Source organism: Bombina bombina, chromosome 11, assembly GCF_027579735.1.
Source record: "Bombina bombina isolate aBomBom1 chromosome 11, aBomBom1.pri, whole genome shotgun sequence".
NCBI lineage: Eukaryota > Metazoa > Chordata > Amphibia > Anura > Bombinatoridae > Bombina > Bombina bombina.
Window position 1 is genome coordinate 108,619,197 of NC_069509.1, and position 24,030 is coordinate 108,643,226.

General features: G+C 40.6%; 1 protein-coding gene across 1 annotated transcript in view; it reads right to left on the bottom strand.

Annotated features, from left to right (window-relative positions):
* Positions 1-24,030, bottom strand: part of DNAAF5 (dynein axonemal assembly factor 5) — a 288,383-nt gene that overhangs the window by 197,383 nt on the left and 66,970 nt on the right. The window contains exon 6 of the mRNA XM_053695125.1: positions 9,802-10,014. Coding sequence (XP_053551100.1) covers positions 9,802-10,014 — 213 coding nt within the window. The remainder of the gene's footprint in view (positions 1-9,801; positions 10,015-24,030) is intronic.

Consider the following 24,030-nt stretch of genomic DNA (forward strand, 5'->3'; position numbering starts at 1 on the left):
ACAAATAAAAGGACATCCCATCGGATAAAAATAAAATATAAGGAAACCCGGAGGTTAACGCCTAAAAAGACACAGGCCTACGCGCAGGACCAGCCAAACGGAGCCCTATCTTTCAAAAACTGGGAAAGATCTCAAACAAATGACAATCAGGAGATTACCTCATCCCCATATGTCTAATGAGGTGCACCATTCGAATTAGCAGACTGAAAATCCCCGTATCTGGTAACGATAGGGTCATTCAATAACTGAAAAACATGCCTGAGCAATACGCGAAGGCGCGCAATCCTGTAACTTAAGGCACAACACTCAGGGACAGTTACACCCACGGGGAACTGTAGAGGCCCTCCCCAAGGCGGAAGGCCCGGGACAATAGGGCACAAGCACTTTCTCAAATCAACGTCTGGACTCTGCAGACGAACAATCGCCTGATTGTTCGTCTGCAGAGTCCAGACGTTGATTTATGTGGAAGCGGAAACGTGCTGCAACCTCCGGGGGTGAACGCGCCACCCCGCATGGAGGAATCATAAGCTGGGTTACCCACATGTGTAAATGTATGAATTGGTAGGGAACTCGCCTGTCGGAGGACGGGACCCCCAGAGGCATATGGCTCAACAGTCCCTTGATTCCCCGAGCCGGAGGAACAAGGCGCTCTCATATGGCATACGGAACAAAACTGGTTGACATGTGTCAACAAGGCCAATCTGGATTTGTCACCGGACACAGAATCTGAAATCAAAAACAGAATTTATGTTTACCTGATAAATTACTTTCTCCAACGGTGTGTCCGGTCCACGGCGTCATCCTTACTTGTGGGATATTCTCTTCCCCAACAGGAAATGGCAAAGAGCCCAGCAAAGCTGGTCACATGATCCCTCCTAGGCTCCGCCTACCCCAGTCATTCGACCGACGTTAAGGAGGAATATTTGCATAGGAGAAACCATATGGTACCGTGGTGACTGTAGTTAAAGAAAATAAATTATCAGACCTGATTAAAAAAACCAGGGCGGGCCGTGGACCGGACACACCGTTGGAGAAAGTAATTTATCAGGTAAACATAAATTCTGTTTTCTCCAACATAGGTGTGTCCGGTCCACGGCGTCATCCTTACTTGTGGGAACCAATACCAAAGCTTTAGGACACGGATGAAGGGAGGGAGCAAATCAGGTCACCTAAATGGAAGGCACCACGGTTTGCAAAACCTTTCTCCCAAAAATAGCCTCAGAAGAAGCAAAAGTATCAAACTTGTAAAATTTGGTAAAAGTGTGCAGTGAAGACCAAGTCGCTGCCCTACATATCTGATCAACAGAAGCCTCGTTCTTGAAGGCCCATGTGGAAGCCACAGCCCTAGTGGAATGAGCTGTGATTCTTTCGGGAGGCTGCCGTCCGGCAGTCTCGTAAGCCAATCTGATGATGCTTTTAATCCAAAAAGAGAGAGAGGTAGAAGTTGCTTTTTGACCTCTCCTTTTACCGGAATAAACAACAAACAAGGAAGATGTTTGTCTAAAATCCTTTGTAGCATCTAAATAGAATTTTAGAGCGCGAACAACATCCAAATTGTGCAACAAACGTTCCTTCTTTGAAACTGGTTTCGGACACAGAGAAGGTACGATAATCTCCTGGTTAATGTTTTTGTTAGAAACAACTTTTGGAAGAAAACCAGGTTTACTACGTAAAACCACCTTATCTGCATGGAACACCAGATAAGGAGGAGAACACTGCAGAGCAGATAATTCTGAAACTCTTCTAGCAGAAGAAATTGCAACTAAAAACAAAACTTTCCAAGATAATAACTTAATATCAACGGAATGTAAGGGTTCAAACGGAACCCCCTGAAGAACTGAAAGAACTAAATTGAGACTCCAAGGAGGAGTCAAAGGTTTGTAAACAGGCTTAATTCTAACCAGAGCCTGAACAAAGGCTTGAACATCTGGCACAGCTGCCAGCTTTTTGTGAAGTAACACAGACAAGGCAGAAATCTGTCCCTTCAGGGAACTTGCAGATAATCCTTTTTCCAATCCTTCTTGAAGGAAGGATAGAATCTTAGGAATCTTAACCTTGTCCCAAGGGAATCCTTTAGATTCACACCAACAGATATATTTTTTCCAAATTTTGTGGTAAATCTTTCTAGTTACAGGCTTTCTGGCCTGAACAAGAGTATCGATAACAGAATCTGAGAACCCTCGCTTCGATAAGATCAAGCGTTCAATCTCCAAGCAGTCAGCTGGAGTGAAACCAGGTTCGGATGTTCGAACGGACCCTGAACAAGAAGGTCTCGTCTCAAAGGTAGCTTCCAAGGTGGAGCCGATGACATATTCACCAGATCTGCATACCAAGTCCTGCGTGGCCACGCAGGAGCTATCAAGATCACCGACGCCCTCTCCTGATTGATCCTGGCTACCAGCCTGGGGATGAGAGGAAACGGCGGGAACACATAAGCTAGTTTGAAGGTCCAAGGTGCTACTAGTGCATCCACTAGAGCCGCCTTGGGATCCCTGGATCTGGACCCGTAGCAAGGAACTTTGAAGTTCTGACGAGAGGCCATCAGATCCATGTCTGGAATGCCCCACAGCTGAGTGACTTGGGCAAAGATTTCCGGATGGAGTTCCCACTCCCCCGGATGCAATGTCTGACGACTCAGAAAATCCGCTTCCCAATTTTCCACTCCTGGGATGTGGATAGCAGACAGGTGGCAGGAGTGAGACTCCGCCCATAGAATGATTTTGGTCACTTCTTCCATCGCTAGGGAACTCCTTGTTCCCCCCTGATGGTTGATGTACGCAACAGTTGTCATGTTGTCTGATTGAAACCGTATGAACTTGGCCCTCGCTAGCTGAGGCCAAGCCTTGAGAGCATTGAATATCGCTCTCAGTTCCAGAATATTTATCGGTAGAAGAGATTCTTCCCGAGACCAAAGACCCTGAGCTTTCAGGGATCCCCAGACCGCGCCCCAGCCCATCAGACTGGCGTCGGTCGTGACAATGACCCACTCTGGTCTGCGGAATGTCATCCCTTGTGACAGGTTGTCCAGGGACAGCCACCAACGGAGTGAGTCTCTGGTCCTCTGATTTACTTGTATCTTCGGAGACAAGTCTGTATAATCCCCATTCCACTGACTGAGCATGCACAGTTGTAATGGTCTTAGATGAATGCGCGCAAAAGGAACTATGTCCATTGCCGCTACCATCAACCCGATCACTTCCATGCACTGAGCTATGGAAGGAAGAGGAACGGAATGAAGTATCCGACAAGAGTCTAGAAGTTTTGTTTTTCTGGCCTCTGTCAGAAATATCCTCATTTCTAAGGAGTCTATTATTGTTCCCAAGAAGGGAACCCTTGTTGACGGAGATAGAGAACTCTTTTCCACGTTCACTTTCCATCCGTGAGATCTGAGAAAGGCCAGGACAATGTCCGTGTGAGCCTTTGCTTGAGGAAGGGACGACGCTTGAATCAGAATGTCGTCCAAGTAAGGTACTACAGCAATGCCCCTTGGTCTTAGCACAGCTAGAAGGGACCCTAGTACCTTTGTGAAAATCCTTGGAGCAGTGGCTAATCCGAAAGGAAGCGCCACGAACTGGTAATGCTTGTCCAGGAATGCGAACCTTAGGAACCGATGATGTTCCTTGTGGATAGGAATATGTAGATACGCATCCTTTAAATCCACCGTGGTCATGAATTGACCTTCCTGGATGGAAGGAAGAATAGTTCGAATGGTTTCCATCTTGAACGAAGGAACCTTGAGAAACTTGTTTAAGATCTTGAGATCTAAGATTGGTCTGAACGTTCCCTCTTTTTTGGGAACTATGAACAGATTGGAGTAGAACCCCATCCCTTGTTCTCTTAATGGAACAGGATGAATCACTCCCATTTTTAACAGGTCTTCTACACAATGTAAGAATGCCTGTCTTTTTATGTGGTCTGAAGACAACTGAGACCTGTGGAACCTCCCCCTTGGGGGAAGCCCCTTGAATTCCAGAAGATAACCTTGGGAGACTATTTCTAGCGCCCAAGGATCCAGAACATCTCTTGCCCAAGCCTGAGCGAAGAGAGAGAGTCTGCCCCCCACCAGATCCGGTCCCGGATCGGGGGCCAACATTTCATGCTGTCTTGGTAGCAGTGGCAGGTTTCTTGGCCTGCTTTCCCTTGTTCCAGCCTTGCATTGGTCTCCAAGCTGGCTTGGCTTGAGAAGTATTACCCTCTTGCTTAGAGGACGTAGCACTTTGGGCTGGTCCGTTTCTACGAAAGGGACGAAAATTAGGTTTATTTTTTGCCTTGAAAGGCCGATCCTGAGGAAGGGCGTGGCCCTTACCCCCAGTGATATCAGAGATAATCTCTTTCAAGTCAGGGCCAAACAGCGTTTTCCCCTTGAAAGGAATGTTAAGTAGCTTGTTCTTGGAAGACGCATCAGCCGACCAAGATTTCAACCAAAGCGCTCTGCGCGCCACAATAGCAAACCCAGAATTCTTAGCCGCTAACCTAGCCAATTGCAAAGTGGCGTCTAGGGTAAAAGAATTAGCCAATTTGAGAGCATTGATTCTGTCCATAATCTCCTCATAAGGAGGAGAATCACCATCGACCGCCTTTATCAGCTCATCGAACCAGAAACATGCGGCTGTAGCGACAGGGACAATGCATGAAATTGGTTGTAGAAGGTAACCCTGCTGAACAAACATCTTTTTAAGCAAACCTTCTAATTTTTTATCCATAGGATCTTTGAAAGCACAACTATCCTCTATGGGTATAGTGGTGCGTTTGTTTAAAGTGGAAACCGCTCCCTCGACCTTGGGGACTGTCTGCCATAAGTCCTTTCTGGGGTCGACCATAGGAAACAATTTTTTAAATATGGGGGGAGGGACGAAAGGAATACCGGGCCTTTCCCATTCTTTATTAACAATGTCCGCCACCCGCTTGGGTATAGGAAAAGCTTCTGGGAGCCCCGGCACCTCTAGGAACTTGTCCATTTTACATAGTTTCTCTGGGATGACCAACTTGTCACAATCATCCAGAGTGGATAATACCTCCTTAAGCAGAATGCGGAGATGTTCCAACTTAAATTTAAATGTAATCACATCAGGTTCAGCTTGTTGAGAAATGTTCCCTGAATCAGTAATTTCTCCCTCAGACAAAACCTCCCTGGCCCCATCAGACTGGGTTAGGGGCCCTTCAGAAACATTATTATCAGCGTCGTCATGCTCTTCAGTATCTAAAACAGAGCAGTCGCGCTTACGCTGATAAGTGTTCATTTTGGCTAAAATGTTTTTGACAGAATTATCCATTACAGCCGTTAATTGTTGCATAGTAAGGAGTATTGGCGCGCTAGATGTACTAGGGGCCTCCTGAGTGGGCAAGACTCGTGTAGACGAAGGAGGGAATGATGCAGTACCATGCTTACTCCCCTCACTTGAGGAATCATCTTGGGCATCATTGTCATTGTCACATAAATCACATTTATTTAAATGAATAGGAATTCTGGCTTCCCCACATTCAGAACACAGTCTATCTGGTAGTTCAGACATGTTAAACAGGCATAAACTTGATAACAAAGTACAAAAAACGTTTTAAAATAAAACCGTTACTGTCACTTTAAATTTTAAACTGAACACACTTTATTACTGCAATTGCGAAAAAACATGAAGGAATTGTTCAAAATTCACCAAATTTTCACCACAGTGTCTTAAAGCCTTAAAAGTATTGCACACCAAATTTGGAAGCTTTAACCCTTAAAATAACGGAACCGGAGCCGTTTTGAACTTTAACCCCTTTACAGTCCCTGGTATCTGCTTTGCTGAGACCCAACCAAGCCCAAAGGGGAATACGATACCAAATGACGCCTTCAGAAAGTCTTTTCTAAGTATCAGAGCTCCTCTCACATGCGACTGCATGCCATGCCTCTCAAAAACAAGTGCGCAACACCGGCGCGAAAATGAGGCTCTGCCTATGCTTTGGGAAAGCCCCTAAAGAATAAGGTGTCTAAAACAGTGCCTGCCGATATTATTATATCAAAATACCCAAATAAAATGATTCCTCAAGGCTAAATATGTGTTAATAATGAATCGATTTAGCCCAGAAAAAGTCTACAGTCTTAATAAGCCCTTGTGAAGCCCTTATTTACGATCGTAATAAACATGGCTTACCGGATCCCATAGGGAAAATGACAGCTTCCAGCATTACATCGTCTTGTTAGAATGTGTCATACCTCAAGCAGCAAGAGACTGCTCACTGTTCCCCCAACTGAAGTTAATTGCTCTCAACAGTCCTGTGTGGAACAGCCATGGATTTTAGTGACGGTTGCTAAAATCATTTTCCTCATACAAACAGAAATCTTCATCTCTTTTCTGTTTCTGAGTAAATAGTACATACCAGCACTATTTCAAAATAAACTCTTGATTGAATAATAAAAACTACAGTTAAACACTAAAAAACTCTAAGCCATCTCCGTGGAGATGTTGCCTGTACAACGGCAAAGAGAATGACTGGGGTAGGCGGAGCCTAGGAGGGATCATGTGACCAGCTTTGCTGGGCTCTTTGCCATTTCCTGTTGGGGAAGAGAATATCCCACAAGTAAGGATGACGCCGTGGACCGGACACACCTATGTTGGAGAAATAGTCTCAGTATCAGACTCCTCCATAACTGGATAGAGGATATATAAATATGGACTAAAGTAGTAAAAACAAAAACGGCACCTGACACCCCCAATGACTGGGGCACTCACCAGCTCCTATGACCAGACCCTTGCAGACTAGAAATTTTCCTTAGCCACAGGGTCGGGAATGCGGAAATGGAAAACGGAACAGAACTACGCCCGAACACAAGGTGAACCATACAGTCCAAAAAAGCGTGCCTAACCAAAAGGCTGTGTCACTTCCAGAGGCCTCAATATTCCAAACCACAAGCCCATAAACATCACACACATAAGCAGGTTGAATCACATAACAAATATGATTATAAACCCCCCCTGTTCAATAACCCCCCTCAGGAGATATTAACCCTCGATTCCAAGATACTAAAAGAGACTCACTGAGACCCTTATGATAAGTTAGACCCGCAAGATGGTAGCCTCTACAGAAAACATTCACATAACAGTACATTGATGAATAAAGTAAAATGAAACGATCTTACCGAAATCTACGCCGTGGAACAGGAACACAGCCTTCCAAGTGTGACGGATAGTAGCATCCCCTCCGCCATGGACTTGAGAGAAGAAAGCAGGCAGCGGAGCGAAGTTAGACAACGCCGATTGCTTGAGGAGCTGTTAACATGAGTCGGGATGGTTTCGCAGAAAGACTCTCCCTGCATCTCCGGACTCTAACTTTCATCCAAGCCCTCACTGAGAGACTGACAGGACTACTTAAAACTCCTGTCCCATGCCGAAAAGTACTACCCTCCATAACAGACAAAGAAACTAAAATTAAAAATTCTGACCAATTCTCTGCCAACCTCCTGGGACGAAAGGCAAATAATGACTGGGGGATGAGCGGAGTGCGAGGAGTATTTAAGCCTTTGGCTGGGGTTTCTTTGACTCCTCCTGGTGGCCAGGTTCTTATTTCCCAAAAGTAATGAATGCAGCTGTGGACTCTTTCCATTTAAGAAGAAAATAAAAAGCTCAAATCCAGCTTAGCACCCAGGTAGGAAATGGCTTAGCAGCCAAAGGGTTAAAAAGATAGAAAATCCCTTTATTACCCATTCCCTAGTTTTGCATAACTAACACAGTTATAATAATACACTTACCTCTGTAATTACCTTGTATCTAAACTTCTGCAAACTGCCCCCTTATTTAAGTTCTTTTGACAGACTTGCATTTTAGCCAATCAGTGCTGACTCCTAGGTAACTTCACGTGCGTGAGCTCAATGTTATCTATATGACACACACGAACTAACGCCCTCTAGTGGCATTCACATAACAGGTGACCTTCAAGGTCTAACAATTTAGCATGTGAGCCTCCTAGGTTTAGCTTTCAACTAGGAATAGCAAGAGAACAAAGCAAAAATATGTGATTAAAGTAAATTGGAAAGTTTAAATGCTTTGTGAGCAGTTACCATTCAGCTACTTTTCTTATTTGCATGGTAAAAAAAATCCAATCAGTATTATCAGTACTGAGTTCACACTTTACTGAGATCTTGTTGGGCTTTAACATGATCTCATGAGATTGCATAGTAAACTTCTTTGAACCGAGTAGGGAAATAAAGTGACTGCCTGCACATGCCAGATGCACACTGCCTTGCAAGTCCTGGGTCAAGCATCCGGATTACATGCACACACATTTCCTCCACAATGGGATGTGGCTACTAAAGAAATTATGAGGTAATATATATTCCTATTTTAATCAGAGATGCTCATGTGATATTTTCTTGTCAGTTTTTTTTTTTTACATATATGATATATCACTGTAACGTGATTCAGCTTTTAGCACAGAAAGAACCAACAGAATTTGTCTGTCAATAAAACTAGAATTCATACTCAAGTATCAGTTGTACACAAGCATCAATTCTCTGTTAGTCCTGATCCCACTATAAATAGAGTTAACGTCAACTTATTTTAAAGAGATATGAAACCCAATTTTTTTCTTTCATCATTTAGATAGAGCATACAATTTTAAGCAATTTTCTAATTTCTCCTATTTTCAATTTTTCTTCGTTACCTGGGTATCTTTATTTGAAAAGCAGGAACGTAAAGCTTAGGAGCAGGCCCATTTTTGGTTCAGCACCTGGGTAGCGCTTGTTGATTAGTGGCTAAATGTAGTGCCACCAATCGCTACCCAAGTACTGAACCAAAAATGGGCCGGCTCGTAAGCTTACATTTCCTGCTTTTTCAAATAAAGATAACAAGAGAACAAAGAAAATTGAAAATAGGAGTAAATTAGAACGTTGCTTTAAAGGGACATGAAAGCCACATTTTTTCTTTCATCATTTTGAAAGAGAAATCAATTTTAAACATCTTTCTAATTTACTTCTATTATCCAATTTGTTTTATTATCTTGATATTCTTTGCTGAAAAGCATATCTAGATATGCTCAGTAGCTGCTGATTGGTTTCTGCACATAGAAGCCTCGTGTGATTGGCTCACCCATGTGCATTGCTTTTTCTTCAACTAAGGATATCTAAAAAATGAAGCAAAATAAATAATAAAAGTAAATTGTAATGTTGTTTAAATTTGTATTCTCTATCTGAATAATGAAAGAAAGATTTTGGGTTTAGTGGCCCTTTAAATTGCATGCGCTATCTGAATCATGAAAGAAAAAGAAATGTTTCATATTCCTTTAACCCTTTGAGTGCTAATGACGGCTCTGAGCCGTCACAGAGTTTCTCACTCTGGTGCTAATGACGGCTCAGAGCCGTCATGAGCACTCTCCCACTTTGAGGGAGATCTGGGGGCTCCTAACCGCTCCTACCCCCGGCGATCGTTCCTGTAGAGTGACAGGCATCGCCGGGGCTTCACGTAATGCACAATGACGTAATGACGTGATGACGCCACCGCGCAACTTTATTTATACTTAACAATGTTAAGTATAGGAGGAGGGGGCATGCTGCTTAGAAGCCTTTATCTCAGGCATCTAAGCAGCCACAGACCCCCAAGACCCATTGTTGGAAAGGTAATCACCTAACAGTAAGTTTTGGGGGTCTGTAATAAAAAATAAATTAAAAAAAAGAATTTTTTTTTCAAAAATTAAAAAAAAATTACAAAAAACTTAGAAAATATTAGCACCCAGGTGGGAAAGTGCTTAGCACTCAAAGGGTTAATTCCTGATTTTTACATATGCACAACAGATCATAGCATCACAAAAGTTTGCAATTCTATTTCTCACCTTTTCTGATCCCTGACAGATCTCTGCCTGAGAGATCACACTGGTTATACGGTGTAAATAGGGCTGCAGCATCTCTTTTGTGCTTCCTCTAATAACTGCTGCCAGGATCATCAAATGGGAGGCAAGTGGACATTTTTTAAGTGAAGGCAGTATTAGCTTTAGAAATACCTCTGGATTCACAAATGTTCCAATTAGCTCTGCTGATTTCATACTCTAAAAAAAAAAAATAATAATAATAATAATTAGAAAGAAAAAAACAAACAGTTTAAAAATTCCCTTTTTTATACATAGACAAATATAAAACTAATAATTGGTGCAGCCTCACAATATCTTAAATTAATACATAAACTGCTATAAAGCACTGGTGCAGACCCTTGAACTAAATTATTTGTAATAAGACTAGATAGGTAACAGAGAAACACAAGTCTCTTATAAAGAGAGGGAAATCATATATATATATATATATATATATATATATATATATATATATATAAAAAAAATATTTATGTCCCACACCAAAATATAAAACAGATGCAATTGTAGCAAAAAGCACAAAAAACACACACTATGCGATGCCTTGAAAATGCTCCAAAGAAGGATAATTTATAAACTTAACGGGCACGGTTCATCAAGTCTTCCTCCCCCCTTTGACTGTTGGTTTGCACAAGAGAACCTGCAGTCAGTCAGTATTTATCAAGCAGCGGTCATCAGACCGCTGCTTCCCTACCCTGTTCTCCACCTCTTAGGTGGTAAATTTCATATTGACAGCTCCTACCAGCGATTCATTGGCTGTGTGCGGGCAGGGGGCTGTGTTGCACACGCGCGCTCAAGGATCTCTTGTGTGCAATGTTAAATGCAGGCAGCAGATTGCTGCCCGCCAGAGGAGAAGCTGGGCTGACAAGGGCGAATATGTATGTCTCTGTCCACCACGGAATGATAAATGCGGTCAAAATGAGTTTCACAAGTGCAACACTCTTATGCTCCAGAGCCTGTTGAGCAGGTATTGCCTGGACAGGATATGTTTGGGATCTATGCACTTTGTGATTGTGAGTAGAACCAAAGCTAAATGAAAGCCAAGCAGCAACAATGTTGGTGGTCACAGCTCCAACAGATAGAAAGGTCCGAGCACTTTGTGATATTCTTGTAAGCCTCTAATAAGGAACGCTCTATTTACAGCTGTTCCCGCCAGTCTTGCAGTTGTGCAGACCCAGCCGGTGTTTATAATTTATCCTTCTATGGAAAATTTTCAAGGCATCGCATAGTGTGTGTTTTTTGTGCTTTTTGCTACAATTGCATCATGTTGGTGTCTATCAGTGAAGAATGGTGCTAAAATGTAATTTATACAAATAAAGATTGCTACTTCATTTATATATAAAAGAGACTTACATGTCCCTGTTATCTATTTAGTCATGTTAAAAAAAAATTACAAATATAAGCTTTGCTTCATCAATGTCTGGAAAACCACATCTGGGGTTTCCTTTTATGCAAACCATAAGGCCAGATTCAAGGATAAAAAAGATTGACCTTATTGCATTTAAAAGGCACATTAAACCCAATAATTTTAAATAACAATTTGCTTATATTATTAAAGGGGCAGTATACTATAAAATAGTGTTTTCCTTATTGTGTTTCCAATTACTTGTTTTTCCAGTTGCAGAGTATAAAATGTATGAGATTTGCTTTTTTAAGGCTTATTTGTGTATATGAATTAGCTGATTTTGTGTTCTGAAGCCACAACCTAATAAAATGGGTTGAGCTTGTAGGTATAATCAGATCTCATTAATTTATCACATTGTGTACATACACATGTTTCTCTAACCAATACCTGTCCATAAACCAATCAATAATACTTGGAGAGAACAATGGAAAATTAACATTTTATTACCTTATCTCTTCTATAACCCACTGGGAGTGTAATTTTTTTCTACTGGCTGTGTTAACAAAGCTTGGCCTCAAGACCAAAAACTTTCAGGGTGGGTGGGGATACCACAGGCTAAATAAACAATTTTAAATGCTAATATAAGGCTAATGGAAATACTTGTAAAAATTTAATACACTCCAGCAGGTAAGGTGGATCATTGGGAACAAATTAAAGGGGAGACATTTTTTGAGTAAACTGTCCCTTTAAATTTGGTTCTCTCTCATGGTATTCTTTGGTGAAGCAATAACTAGGTAAGTAGTGTGCACATGTCTGGAACACTACATATCTGGAAAAACTGCTGCAACCTAATGGCCTTGCAAATGTACAGTATAACCTTCTTGCAAAACTGCTGTAAAAGTGCTGCATACACATGCACTCTCTTTAAGCTTTTCAACAAAGAATATCAAGACAAAATAAAGACATTTTTAAAACAGAAGTAAAGTTGTTTAAAATGGTATGCCCTGTCTCTATCTATCTATCTATTGGGTTCTTGTAAAGCGCGGCTATTCACCCGTAAGGGTCTCAAGGCGCTGAGGGTTGCAGTTCAGTCGAAGAGCCAGGTCTTGAGGTCCTTTCTGAACTTAGTTAGGGCGGTAGCTTGTCTAAGGTGCAGCGGGAAGGTGTTCCAAGTCTTGGCAGCCAGGTGAGAAAAGGATCTGCCTCCTGCTGTGGTTTTCCTGATGCGGGGGATGACAGCGAGGGCTTGGTCGGCCGATCGAAGTTGTCTGGCAGGGGTGTAGAAGGTAACGCGGTGGTTCAAGTATTCGGGACCGATGTTGTGGAGGGCCTTGAATGCGTGGGTGAGAAGCTTGAAGGTTATTCTTTTGTTGATGGGGAGCCATTGCAGGTCCCGCAGGTATTTGGTGATGTGGCAATGACGAGGGATGTCAAGGATTAGTCTGGCCGAGGAGTTCTGGATGCGCTGTAGTCTCTTTTGGAGCTTGATGGTGGCGTAGAGTGCGTTACCATAGTCCAGTCGGCTGCTGACGAGGGAGTGAGTGACAGTCTTCCTGGTCTCGGTTGGGATCCATTTGAAGATCTTTTGCAGCAGGTGAAGTGTGTGGAAGCATGCAGAAGAGACGGCGTTGATTTGCCGGTCCATGGAGAGCGATGAGTCCAGGATGACGGCTAGATTTAGTGCATGGTCGGTGGGGGTTGGAGGGTATCCGAGGGCTGTGGGCCACCAGGAGTTATTCCAAGCGGATGTGGAGGGACAGAGGAGGAGGACTTCGGTCTTGTCTGCGTTCAGCTTTAGGCAGTTGTAGTTCATCCAGGTGGCGACTGCTGTCAGCCCTTTGTGGACGTTTCTCTTGGCGGTGGTGGGGTCACTGGTGAGTGAGATGATTAGCTGGGTGTCGTCGGCGTAAAAGACGATGTTGAGGTTGTGTCGTCGGGCGATGGCGGAGAGAGGGGCCATGTAGATGTTGAATAGGGTGGGGCTCAGAGAAGAGCATTGGGGTACACCGCAGCTGATTTCTGTGGGCTTGGAGATGAAGGGTGGGAGTCTAACTTTCTGGGTTCTGCCGGTGAGGAAGGAGGTGATCCATTCTGAATCATGAAAGCAAAAATTTGGGGTTTAATGTCCTTTAATAATTAATACAGTGTCCCCCCCACCAGAAAACAAGATCCGTTTACCATAACAAGACTTAGTCAAACAGCGGAGGAAAGGGATTTGAATCATGAAAGCAAAAATTTTTGTTTTAATGTCCTTTAATAATCAATACAGTGACCCCCCCCCCCCCCAACCAGAAAAAAAAACTTTATTTGTACAGACAAAGTGAAGAATACAATGAAGTGTTATTAGCATAACAGCTAACAGGTCAAAAAATCAGTAGAAGGAAGTGTCCAGAGTTCAGATAACGATGACTCTTATTCAGGGTCAGCAAGTCACAGACATGAGGGGGTCCCTCTGAGGGAGGTAGTACCCTCATTGAGTTACGATTTTGTACCAATAGCCCAACTCCACTATACAAGGGATTATTTATTTTCTTTTCCTAGTTTAAGTCTTAAATTTCCCGTGTAAAAATATTATAACACACAAAAATATAAAAGAGCAAGAAACAAACATGTCAGCGTTTCTGCAGCCTGGTCCACAAGAAGGGTGTGGTAATTAGGAACATCTAGAGAGAACTATGATTAGATTAATTGTTCTTAACCAAACTAAAAAAAAAAATGGGACTTTAGTTTGCAAAAATACCTGCAAAAGCAACAGCAAGAGTACGACTTAAAGGGGCAGGATACCTAAATGTTGAAGCATTTATTATTATGATTTTATTATTATCGGTTATTTGTAGAGCGCCAACAGATTCTGCAGCGCTATAAACAAAGGCGGAGTACAACAAAACAATTATAGGCATCAAATGGGTAGAGGGCCCTGCCAAGAGTTGCACTGTTGTAGTCAGCTCTTAAAGGGACACTGAACCCAAATTTGTTCTTTCATGATTCAGATAGAGCATGAAATTTTAAGCAACTTTCTAATTTACTCCTATTATCAAATTTTCTTTAATCTCTTGGTATCTTTATTTGAAATGCAAGAATGTAAGTTTAGATGCTGGCCCATTTTTGGTGAACAACCTGGGTTGTTCTTGCTGATTGGTGGATAAATTCATCCACTAATAAAAAAGTGCTGTCCGGAGCCTGAACCAAAAAAAAGCTTAGATGCCTTCTTTTTCAAATAAAGATAGCAAGAGAACGAAAAAAATTGATAATATGAGTAAATTAGAAAGTTGCTTAAAATTGCATGCTCTGAATAATATTCAGTGTCCCTTTAAGAAGGTGATCTACAAACAGATGGACTCTTAGGCTTACATGCTAAGGGGTTTCAGGAGATAGCAATGGAGGAGAGGATCTGGTATAAAGTAAGGTTAGCGTAGGTTATATGCATCCCTGAACAGTAGAGTCTTTAGGAAGAGCTTGAAGCTTTCAAAACTAGGGGAGAGTCTTGTGGAGCGAGGCAGAGAGTTCCACAAGATGGGGGAGCCAGTCTGGATAAGTCCTGTAAATGGGAGTGTGATGAGGTAACAAGAGAGGAAGGAGAGTAGGAGGTCATGAGCAGAGTGAAGGGGATGGGAGGGAGAGTTTCTGGAGACAAGGTCTGAGATATAGGGGGGAGCAGTGCAGTTGAGGGCTTTGTATGTCAGAGTGAGAATTTTGTGTTTGATCCTAGAGGCAAGAGGAAGACAGATTGGCAGAGAGGTTTGAAAGTGATGCAGCATAGCTGTAAAAAGCTAACTAGAAAATATCACCTGAACATCTCCATGTAAAAAAGGAAGATATTCACACCCCATTGTAAAGAGACTTTAAGGAGCCAATCAGGATGCTTGTCCCAGGACTTGCTAGGGAGTGTGCATCTGTCATGTGCAAGCACAGTCATGTTATTTTCCTATCCAGTTTAAGGAAGTTTACTATGAAATCTCACAAGATTTCAGTGAAATCTCATGGGATCACAGCAAAGCATGACCTCAGCAATGCTGATGGGCTATTTTTCCCCCAACTTGCTGCTGCACAGTAGCTGAAGTATAACTGTTCACTGAGCATTTACTCATTAGCTGAAGAAATTGAGGTAAAATATCTTCCTTTTTACATAGAGATGTTCAGGTGATAATATTCATGTCAGCTTTTTACTGTTATGCTGCATCAGTTTCAAGTGATTTAGCATATGGGTATTATGTCCCTTTAAGCCACTATCAGTCCATACACTAAGCACTTTAAGGAAGGTGATCACAGCTTTTATGGCAATCCACTATCAATGACATGGATCTGAGAAAGGGGTTTTACGCTTCCAAAATATAAAGGCCACTTTACCTTATCAAAAACTTCCACGATGACAAGCTGAGGTAGGTGATCACTAACCCTCTAAGTAAATGCAAATGGGAAATAGAAACGATGTAACAACCCCCTTCTCCATACAGAAAATCTCCCTGGGACACCTGTGAGACAGGTGAGCACAAGTTCTCTAGGTAATCTGCATTCTAGTAACTTCTCTTTTTTTTCAGGTGAGAAGCGCCTTAAATCAAAAACCTCTCTGCTTACTAGATCCGTTCACCATAACAAGACTTAGCCAAACAGCAGAGGAAAGGGATTCAGGAGTAGTAATAGATAACAAGCTAAATATGGGTGCACAATGCAGGGCAGCAGCTACAAAGGCTAATAAGATACTAGAATGTATTAAAAGAGGCATTGATTCAAGGCAGGAAAGCATAATTCTGTCACTATATAAATCCCTGGTAAGACCTCACATTGAGTATGGAGTGCAGTTCTGGGGACCGATCGCAAAAAAGATATTGCAGAACTAGAAAAAGTTCAGAGAAGGGCCACAAATCTAATAAGGGGAATGGAGAAATAAAACTATGAGGAGAGGCTAGCCAAACTGGGTTTGTTTACTTTAGAAAAAAGGCGCTTGAGAGGTGACATGATTACTTTATATAAATACATTCAAGGCCCATATACAGAGATAGCAGAAGCTCTGTCTATTCCAAGAAAATTGTTTGTTACAAGAGGTCACAATTTAAGGTTGGAGGAAAGGAGATTTAATCTCCTGCAACTGAAAGGTTTTTTTCACTGTAAGAGCAATAACATTGTGGAACTCATTACCAAAGGAGGTAGTGAATGAAAAATACCCTAGATACATTTAAGAATTGTTTGGATACATTTCTGTCTAGAAACAAAATTCATAGATATGATTAAATTGGTCAACTTTTAGTGGGATTATGTAAGCTTAACAGGAGCTTTTTGTAAGTATTTTGGATTTGTATAGGTTGAACTCGATGGACTTCGGACTTTTTTCAACCTCATCTATTATGTTACTTTGTTATAAACAAAATTAATTGATTGATTGATCAAACAAATTAAACCCAATAAAACCCCAGGGCCGGACAGTTTCACAGGAACCTTTTTTAAAACACTTCAACAGCATATTACCCCCTCTTACAGCTAATGTTTGAGGAAGTAGGTAGATAAGGTAAATTATCCAAATAATTTTTAGAGGCTTCAATTATTATGATCCCAAAACCAGGCAAAGACCCCTCTCAATGCGGGAGTTAGACCAATTTCACTGATAAATTTAGATATGAAGATTTACTCCAAATTGTTAGCTAACAGAATTGTTCACCTTTTACCTTCCATTTTTCATGTTGACCAGGTGGGATTTACATGTCAGACAGGGCCCAGACAATACTCGAAAACTACTTCAAATATTTTTGGAAGCAGCAAAAAGAGGGATTCCCATGGCAGCCCTGTCACTAGATGCTGAGAAAGCGTTGGACAGGGTGCAATGGGAATATATATGGCATGTCTTAGAGATCTTTGGTTTTCCTTTACAATTTATTAAAAATGTTCAAGCACTCTTGCCCATTTTCTACGGTGAGAGGGATAGGTTTCAAATCCAGACCTTTCAATATTAATAGAACCCTCCAGGGCTGTCCTCTCTCCCCATTGATCTTTGCACTAGTTATGGAACCATTGGCCCAGGTGATTAGAATATCTCCCTCAATAGATGGTATTACTCTGGAAGAACATTCAGAGAAAATCGTTCTATTTACGGATTACGTGACTATACTTGTAACCAACCCTATGTCCTCGATTAGGGAAGTCTTCAATATTCTAGAGAAGTTTTGGAGAATTAGCCTGTATTAACTCAATGTTCTTAAAACTGAAGCACTGGCAATCAATATAGATGTTGAGACCCTAAGTAGTCTTATGAGAGCCACTTTTGGTTTGAATGGAAAACAGATTTGATCAAACACTTAGGAGTTCTTCTAGGTCCGGAAATCTCTAAAATAATTCAAAGCAACTTTGAACCACTAAATTGCTGAAATTAAAAAATTGCTTAACAGATGGGACTACAATGAAGTCTCATGGATGGGTCACATTGCCACCCTCAAAATTTCCATACTACCTAAGATCCTGTTTCTATTCAGATGTATCCCATACACGGTACCTAAATCATACCTATCCCAACTAATCTTTCGTTCTAAAATATGTATGGAAAGGTAAGACTCAGAGTATCGCCAACCTCATTTTACAACTGCCTTACTCTAAAGGTGGCATAAGCCTTCCCCAATATACATTTATATCATGATGCTACCAGACTGACTTATATAGCAGGTTGGAGTTATAAGTTAGAAAGACCTGGATGGTTTCATCTTGAGATGGCTCGTCTTCCCAGGGGTCCTGAACTAGGAGACCCGATATGGGTACCTAAACATAGACTGTTGGATCTTCCACTCACTAACTATATCATCAAAGGTAACTGCCTCACTTGGCATACACTTCGACATCATAAAGAGTAGACTAGCCCCACATCCCTCACCCTTCCACAGCCTTTAAAGGTTTACTCACTGGTCTCACAAATATACACTATTCAGACTTGTCTGCATGGAACTTTACAGAAATTAACGACCTATATAACCAAAATAAACTGCTTAACGCTAGACTAATTACAGAACAGATAGATCAGGCACCTAAATGGCTGCCCTTTGAAAGTCACAGAGTCAAAAGCCTTTGTCAAGCATGGGGTTTCCCAAAGGCCCATTTGCGTGAATGCACTAACTGGGGAAAAAAGAAAGAGAGCTGGAAGTAAACTGGTTAAACCAGTGACGATCCCCCATCTCATCTTATTGGGAGACTACATCGATGCCATTAATTGGCAAATTAAGGCACGGGAAGAGTACTAAATGAACAGTTTACAGCTAATGACATAGAACGGGCTCAAAACAGTCCATAAAAATGTTGTGTGATCTGTATGCCGGCAAATTTTTTAGTTTGGTATATCAGTTGTAGCCAATTACAGGTAAACTCTTTTCAGAGCTGCGTTTATACTTGGGAAAGTGAAACACACTAAGATCTGGATTTGAACAGATCTTAGTACCTTTCACTTTCATAAGAATAAATGCAGCTCCAAAAAAAGCCAATGATGTGAGCGGCCACCTTCGGATTGTAACAAACAATCCAAATGCACAAGCCTAATAATCATACAGAAATGCTGACTGTACCGCACCCTGCTGGCTGCACTAACATTGTCTAAACCCATTTCTGCTGGATGCTCAATAAATGTGACTTTTAAAATATATATTTTTTGCCAAATAAAAGGAAGTCTATAAGATGGATAATACCTTCATTACCCATTCCCCAGTTTTGCATAATATGGTTATATTAATATACTTTTTACCTCTGTGATTGCCTTGTATCTAAGCCTCTTCTGATAGCCCCCTGATCACATGGCTATTTATTTATTTATTATATATTAACTTGCATTTTAGCCAATCAGTGCTGTGTCCTGCACAACTACAAGGAAGAGACCACAATGTTATCTATATGGCCCACATGGATTAGCATTCTCTTGTGAAATGCTAATAAAAAAGCATGTGATAAGAGGCTGTAGTGGTTTAGAAACAAGCAGAAATGTAGAGGTTTAAATGTAAAAGTATATTAATATAACAATGTTGGTTGTGCAAAGCTGGGGAATGGGTAGTAAAGGCTTTTATCTTTTTAAACAATAACAATTTTGGTGCAGACTGAACCTTTAAAGTAAAAAAAGATGGTTTTCTATTTCCAGCCTTAATTTATTTGCAAACATTTAAGATTAATAAAACACTTATAAAAATGGATAGTTGTATGCCAGCAAGTCTGTGAAGAGCCATAAAGAGCTAGGTAGGTTTTAAGTTAGGTTACTTGAAGAAACAAGATATGAGTTATGGATGGAGAATTCTTATGTGTCTCAGGTTTGGTTAAAACACAGGACAATTATTAATATTATTTTATAATAAAAAAGACTCGTTAAGAATTTCTAAATTAATTCTGAAGTATTTGGGATTCAGCCACTTCATTCCCTTTAGCGATGTAGCATTATTAATATCCTTTCCATTGAGCATTTTTAAAGTTTTATTGGACCCTACATTCTGCCAACTATTTTGGTTCTGTATTCAGACAAATCTTAACACACAAAACATTTGCCCTGTACGGTCACTTCTAATTTATACATTCTTACTTTTTTTTTTAACACTTTTTTTATTATTATAATTATTATTATTATTAAAAGGGGCATTAAACTTGCTGCTACTAACCACGCTACTGATTTTCCTCTTGCACCTGTTGTGGTAAGTGAAGCTCTTTATCTTTACACTGGGCGCCACCATCTTGGAATTGAAGTATTCTCACACACTGACAGAAGCGGTTCACATTGACATATGAATAATATTGTTGGTCACTGAGGATTACTATGTAGCAACATAAGGAAACGCGTCTGACCTATCTTATTCTCTATCCTGCTGCCTGTCTTTTGCTGTTATTTCCTGACGTGTTGGAGTACTTTGCCATTAGGCATATTTGGCTTGTTTAGCCACTTTTTCCACATGTTCTAAAAAACAGGTAACTACTTGGCATATATTACTTTGTTGAGTCTCATTGCTACCGGGTGCGCTGGACTTTGCTGTTCTTATGTTTGGTGAGCGTGGATGGAGCGCTCCGTTTTCCTTTGCACCGGAGCAGATGAGTAAAACTGATACGTCATCACGGACGTCAAGCAAGAGGGTGTGTGCACTACGTGAAGAGCGTCACGTGATCGGACTAGACACGCTGTTTGTGTCTGAGCGCTTCCCTAGCTGCGAGTGAATAATATTGTTGTCTACTTGACAAGCCGTATCATGCACAATACAGAGCAGGAGCTGTACATTTTTTGCAGTGTTGGCTCTGCTCTATATCAGTAAAGGCCAACTTCCTAATGTATGAGAGGGCACATACAAGTATTTTAGAAGGTTTTCAGATCAATATATAGGACCCTTATAGGCTACATATAAACGTATGGCTACATCCAAATAATATTTTTCCTAAAAATGTCCAGTGGCACAGAGCCTAATTTATATAATATTGCAAGGTATCCTCTATCTGCTGTTCTCCCCTCCAATTATTTTGTTCACCACCAGAATTCTTGGGACCCCAAAAAACGATGACAAACATGCTTTTTCCCAGGGGCCACAAAAACTACTGCAGAAGGCCACGTGTCTCATGGGCCGCCAGTTGGCCATCCTTGCTCTATATTATTCCGGAGGGCTTTTTTTATATTTATGCAACGTTTTGACTGTGTAAAAAAACACAAAAATATGTAAAGTTTCTGCTTTCTATTTTGCAAGTTTACCCAAAGTGCAAGTACATCTTTCAAAAAGCCAGTAGCATCACTGATCTGTGAAAGTGCACTTCTTCTGTCACAGGATACAACAATACGTGCGATACAAGATGGCGGTACCCAGTAAAAAATTCAGAGCTTTACCACTGGCTTCTGTAATGGGTTAAAATACAATAACAGCTTTAAAGAGAACTGCAGGTAAGGAGGAAAAGCATAAGCTCGTTGAGTAGAAGCCATGCTACCATAATTTTACCCAGCAGTTTAAAAGGGACAGTTAAAGTCATAATTAAACATTCATGATTTAGACAGATTTTAAACAACTTTTCAATTTATTCCAATTATTTAATTTGCTTCCTTCTCTTGTTATCCTTTCCTGAAAGGTTTATCTAGGAAAGCTCAGGAGCAGCAAAGAACCTAGGTTCTAGCTGCTGATTGATGGCTGCATATATATACCGATTGTCATTGGCTCACCCATGTGTTCAGTTAGAAACCAGTAGTGCATTGCTGCTCTTTCAACAAATGATACCAAGAGAATGAAGCAAATTTGATAATAGAAGTAAATAGGAAAGTTGTTTAAAATTGTATTTTCTACCTAAATCATGAAAGAAAAAAAATTGGGTTTCATGTCCCTTTAAGGTCTCTTAAAAGTAGCTTTTAAAAGCCTAAAAGTAACAGCAACTTTTTCCATGCATTACATCTTGTGTTCTCAGTGATAAAAATAAATTATGAAGCAATTAGAAACTGGTGTATATCAGCACTGCTATGTCACCCACTGAATTATAGACATCAAGCAGCAACTTTCATTGACTTTCACTTAGCTTTCAGTTGTGACTGTGAAATAAGGTGTCTGAAGAATTCTTTTCAAATTACTTTTTACAAGAAAAAAAAATTAATTTTAGCTTTGGGACAATGTTTTAAAATGAAAACAAAGACTTAAAAATAGCCTGCCATCTAAAAGAAACAGCTGTCTATCAAGGTAAATAATTATAGGCGATCAGATTAAGTATTAATGGATTGTAAACATGCGAAACATTACACTCCAGCTATGTAAGGGTTGTTGAAATTAGCTGGTAAAGACCTGCACTAGAGATCAAGTTCATTGCCTAAAGACATTGTCATCTGTTGATCTGCTCCCTCACGACACTGGAAATACGATTAACACCTGGGATGTGAAACAAAGCAGCTCATAGTCATCTACGACTAAGCAAATCCATGAGAACTGTCATATCACAATTTATCTTCATCTAAACAGTTATTGTGTACGTTCTTCCTACAATTGCCAATGACTAAAATCATAAACAAATTCACAGGATTTGTAATTCTTTTCAAAAATACAACAGTAGCTGTAAAATAATATCTGACAAAGACAAACGCTAAACGAAAAGCAGATAGCGGTCAAAACGTGAATTGTTATTTCAGAGACATCATGTAGAGACACAACAGTGTTTGATTATTTGGGCAGATAATGAAAGGGGCTATCCTTGTATTTGTTACAATATTGGAATCTTTAAACATAATCTTGCAAACATAGCTGGAATGAATGCTTGAACAAATATTGCGTGCCTAAATACAAAAGGTCATTTGTAGGAAAGACACTGACATGACGCATCAGTGGTTTATATAAATATATATATATATACATATACACATATACAGTGGATATAAAAAGTCTACAGAAATGCAGGAGTGCCAATGTATGTGTGTATGTATGTATGTATGTATGTATGTATGTATGTATGTGTATATATATATATATATATATATATATATATATATGTGTGTGTGTGTGTGTGTGTGTGTGTGTGTGTGTGTGTGTGTGTGTGTGTGTGTATATATATGGACAAAATGATTGCACCTTCTCAAAATTGTAAGAAATAATTGCTAATTAAACTCACCGGGATCAATTAACAGGTTCTGACAATATAGAAATCACACCAACAACCAGTTAAAATGGTGAAAAAGTGACTCAACCTTTACGTTCTGTGTCTCCAAGTGCCACACTGAGCATGGAGAATAGAAAGAGCAGCAAAGAATTGAGTTTGAGAACAAAAATTGTGTTAAAGCATGGACAATCTCAAGGTTACAAGTCCATCTCCAGAGATCTTAATGTTCCGGTGTAAACTGTGTGCAACATTGTCAAGAAGTTTACAGCACTGTAGCTAATCTCCCTGGACGTGGACAACAGAGAAAAATTGATAAAAGATTGCAAAGAAGGATTGTTCAAATGGTGGATAAAGAACCTCTATCAACTTCCAGACAAAATTCAAGTTGACCTTCAGGCACAGGGTGCAAATGTGTCAGCTTGCACTATACATCACCATCTGAATGAAAAGGGACGCTATGGTAGGAGACCTAGTAGGACCCCACTGCTGACACAGAAGCATAAAAAAAACCAGATTGGAGTTTGCCAAAACTTACCCGAGGAAGCCAAAATCCTTTTTGGAGAATGTGCTGTGGACAGACGAAAAAATTACAGCTTTTCTGTAAAGCCCATCATTCTACTGTTTTCAGAAAAAGAAATGAGGCTTTTAAAGAAAAGAATACAGTCCCTACAGTAAAACATGGTGGAGCTTCACTGATGTTTTGGGGTTGCTTTGCTGCTTCAGGCACTGGATGCCTTGACTGTGTGCATGGCATTATGCAATCTGAAAACTAACAAAGAATTATGTGGTGCAATGTAGGGCCCAGTGTCAGAAAGTTGTGTCTCCGTCAGAGCTTATGGGTTTACAGCAAGACAATGACCCAAAGCACACGTCTAAAAGCACCCAGAAATGGTTTAAGACAAAGCGCTGGAGAGTACCTAACTGGCCAGCATTGAGTCCAGATCTCAATCCCATAGAGCACCTGTGGAGAGATCTCAAAACAGCAGTTGGGAAAAGGAACCCTTACAATCTGAGAGACCTTGAGCAGTTGGCGAAAGAAGAGTGGTCCAAAATTCCAGTAGAGAGGTGTAAGAATCTTATTGATGGATACAGGAAGCGATTGATTTCAGTTATTTTCTCCAAGGGGTGTGCTACAAAATATTAAATGGAGGGTGCCAATAATTTTGTCCATTCCATTTTTTGAGTTTTGTGTGGAATGTGTCAGACTTGGCTTTTTTTCTACGCAATTTTAGGTCATACCAATACAAACAAAAGAAATAAACATGAGAATGCCTAAACATTTGTAATTGCAACAATTTTCTGGG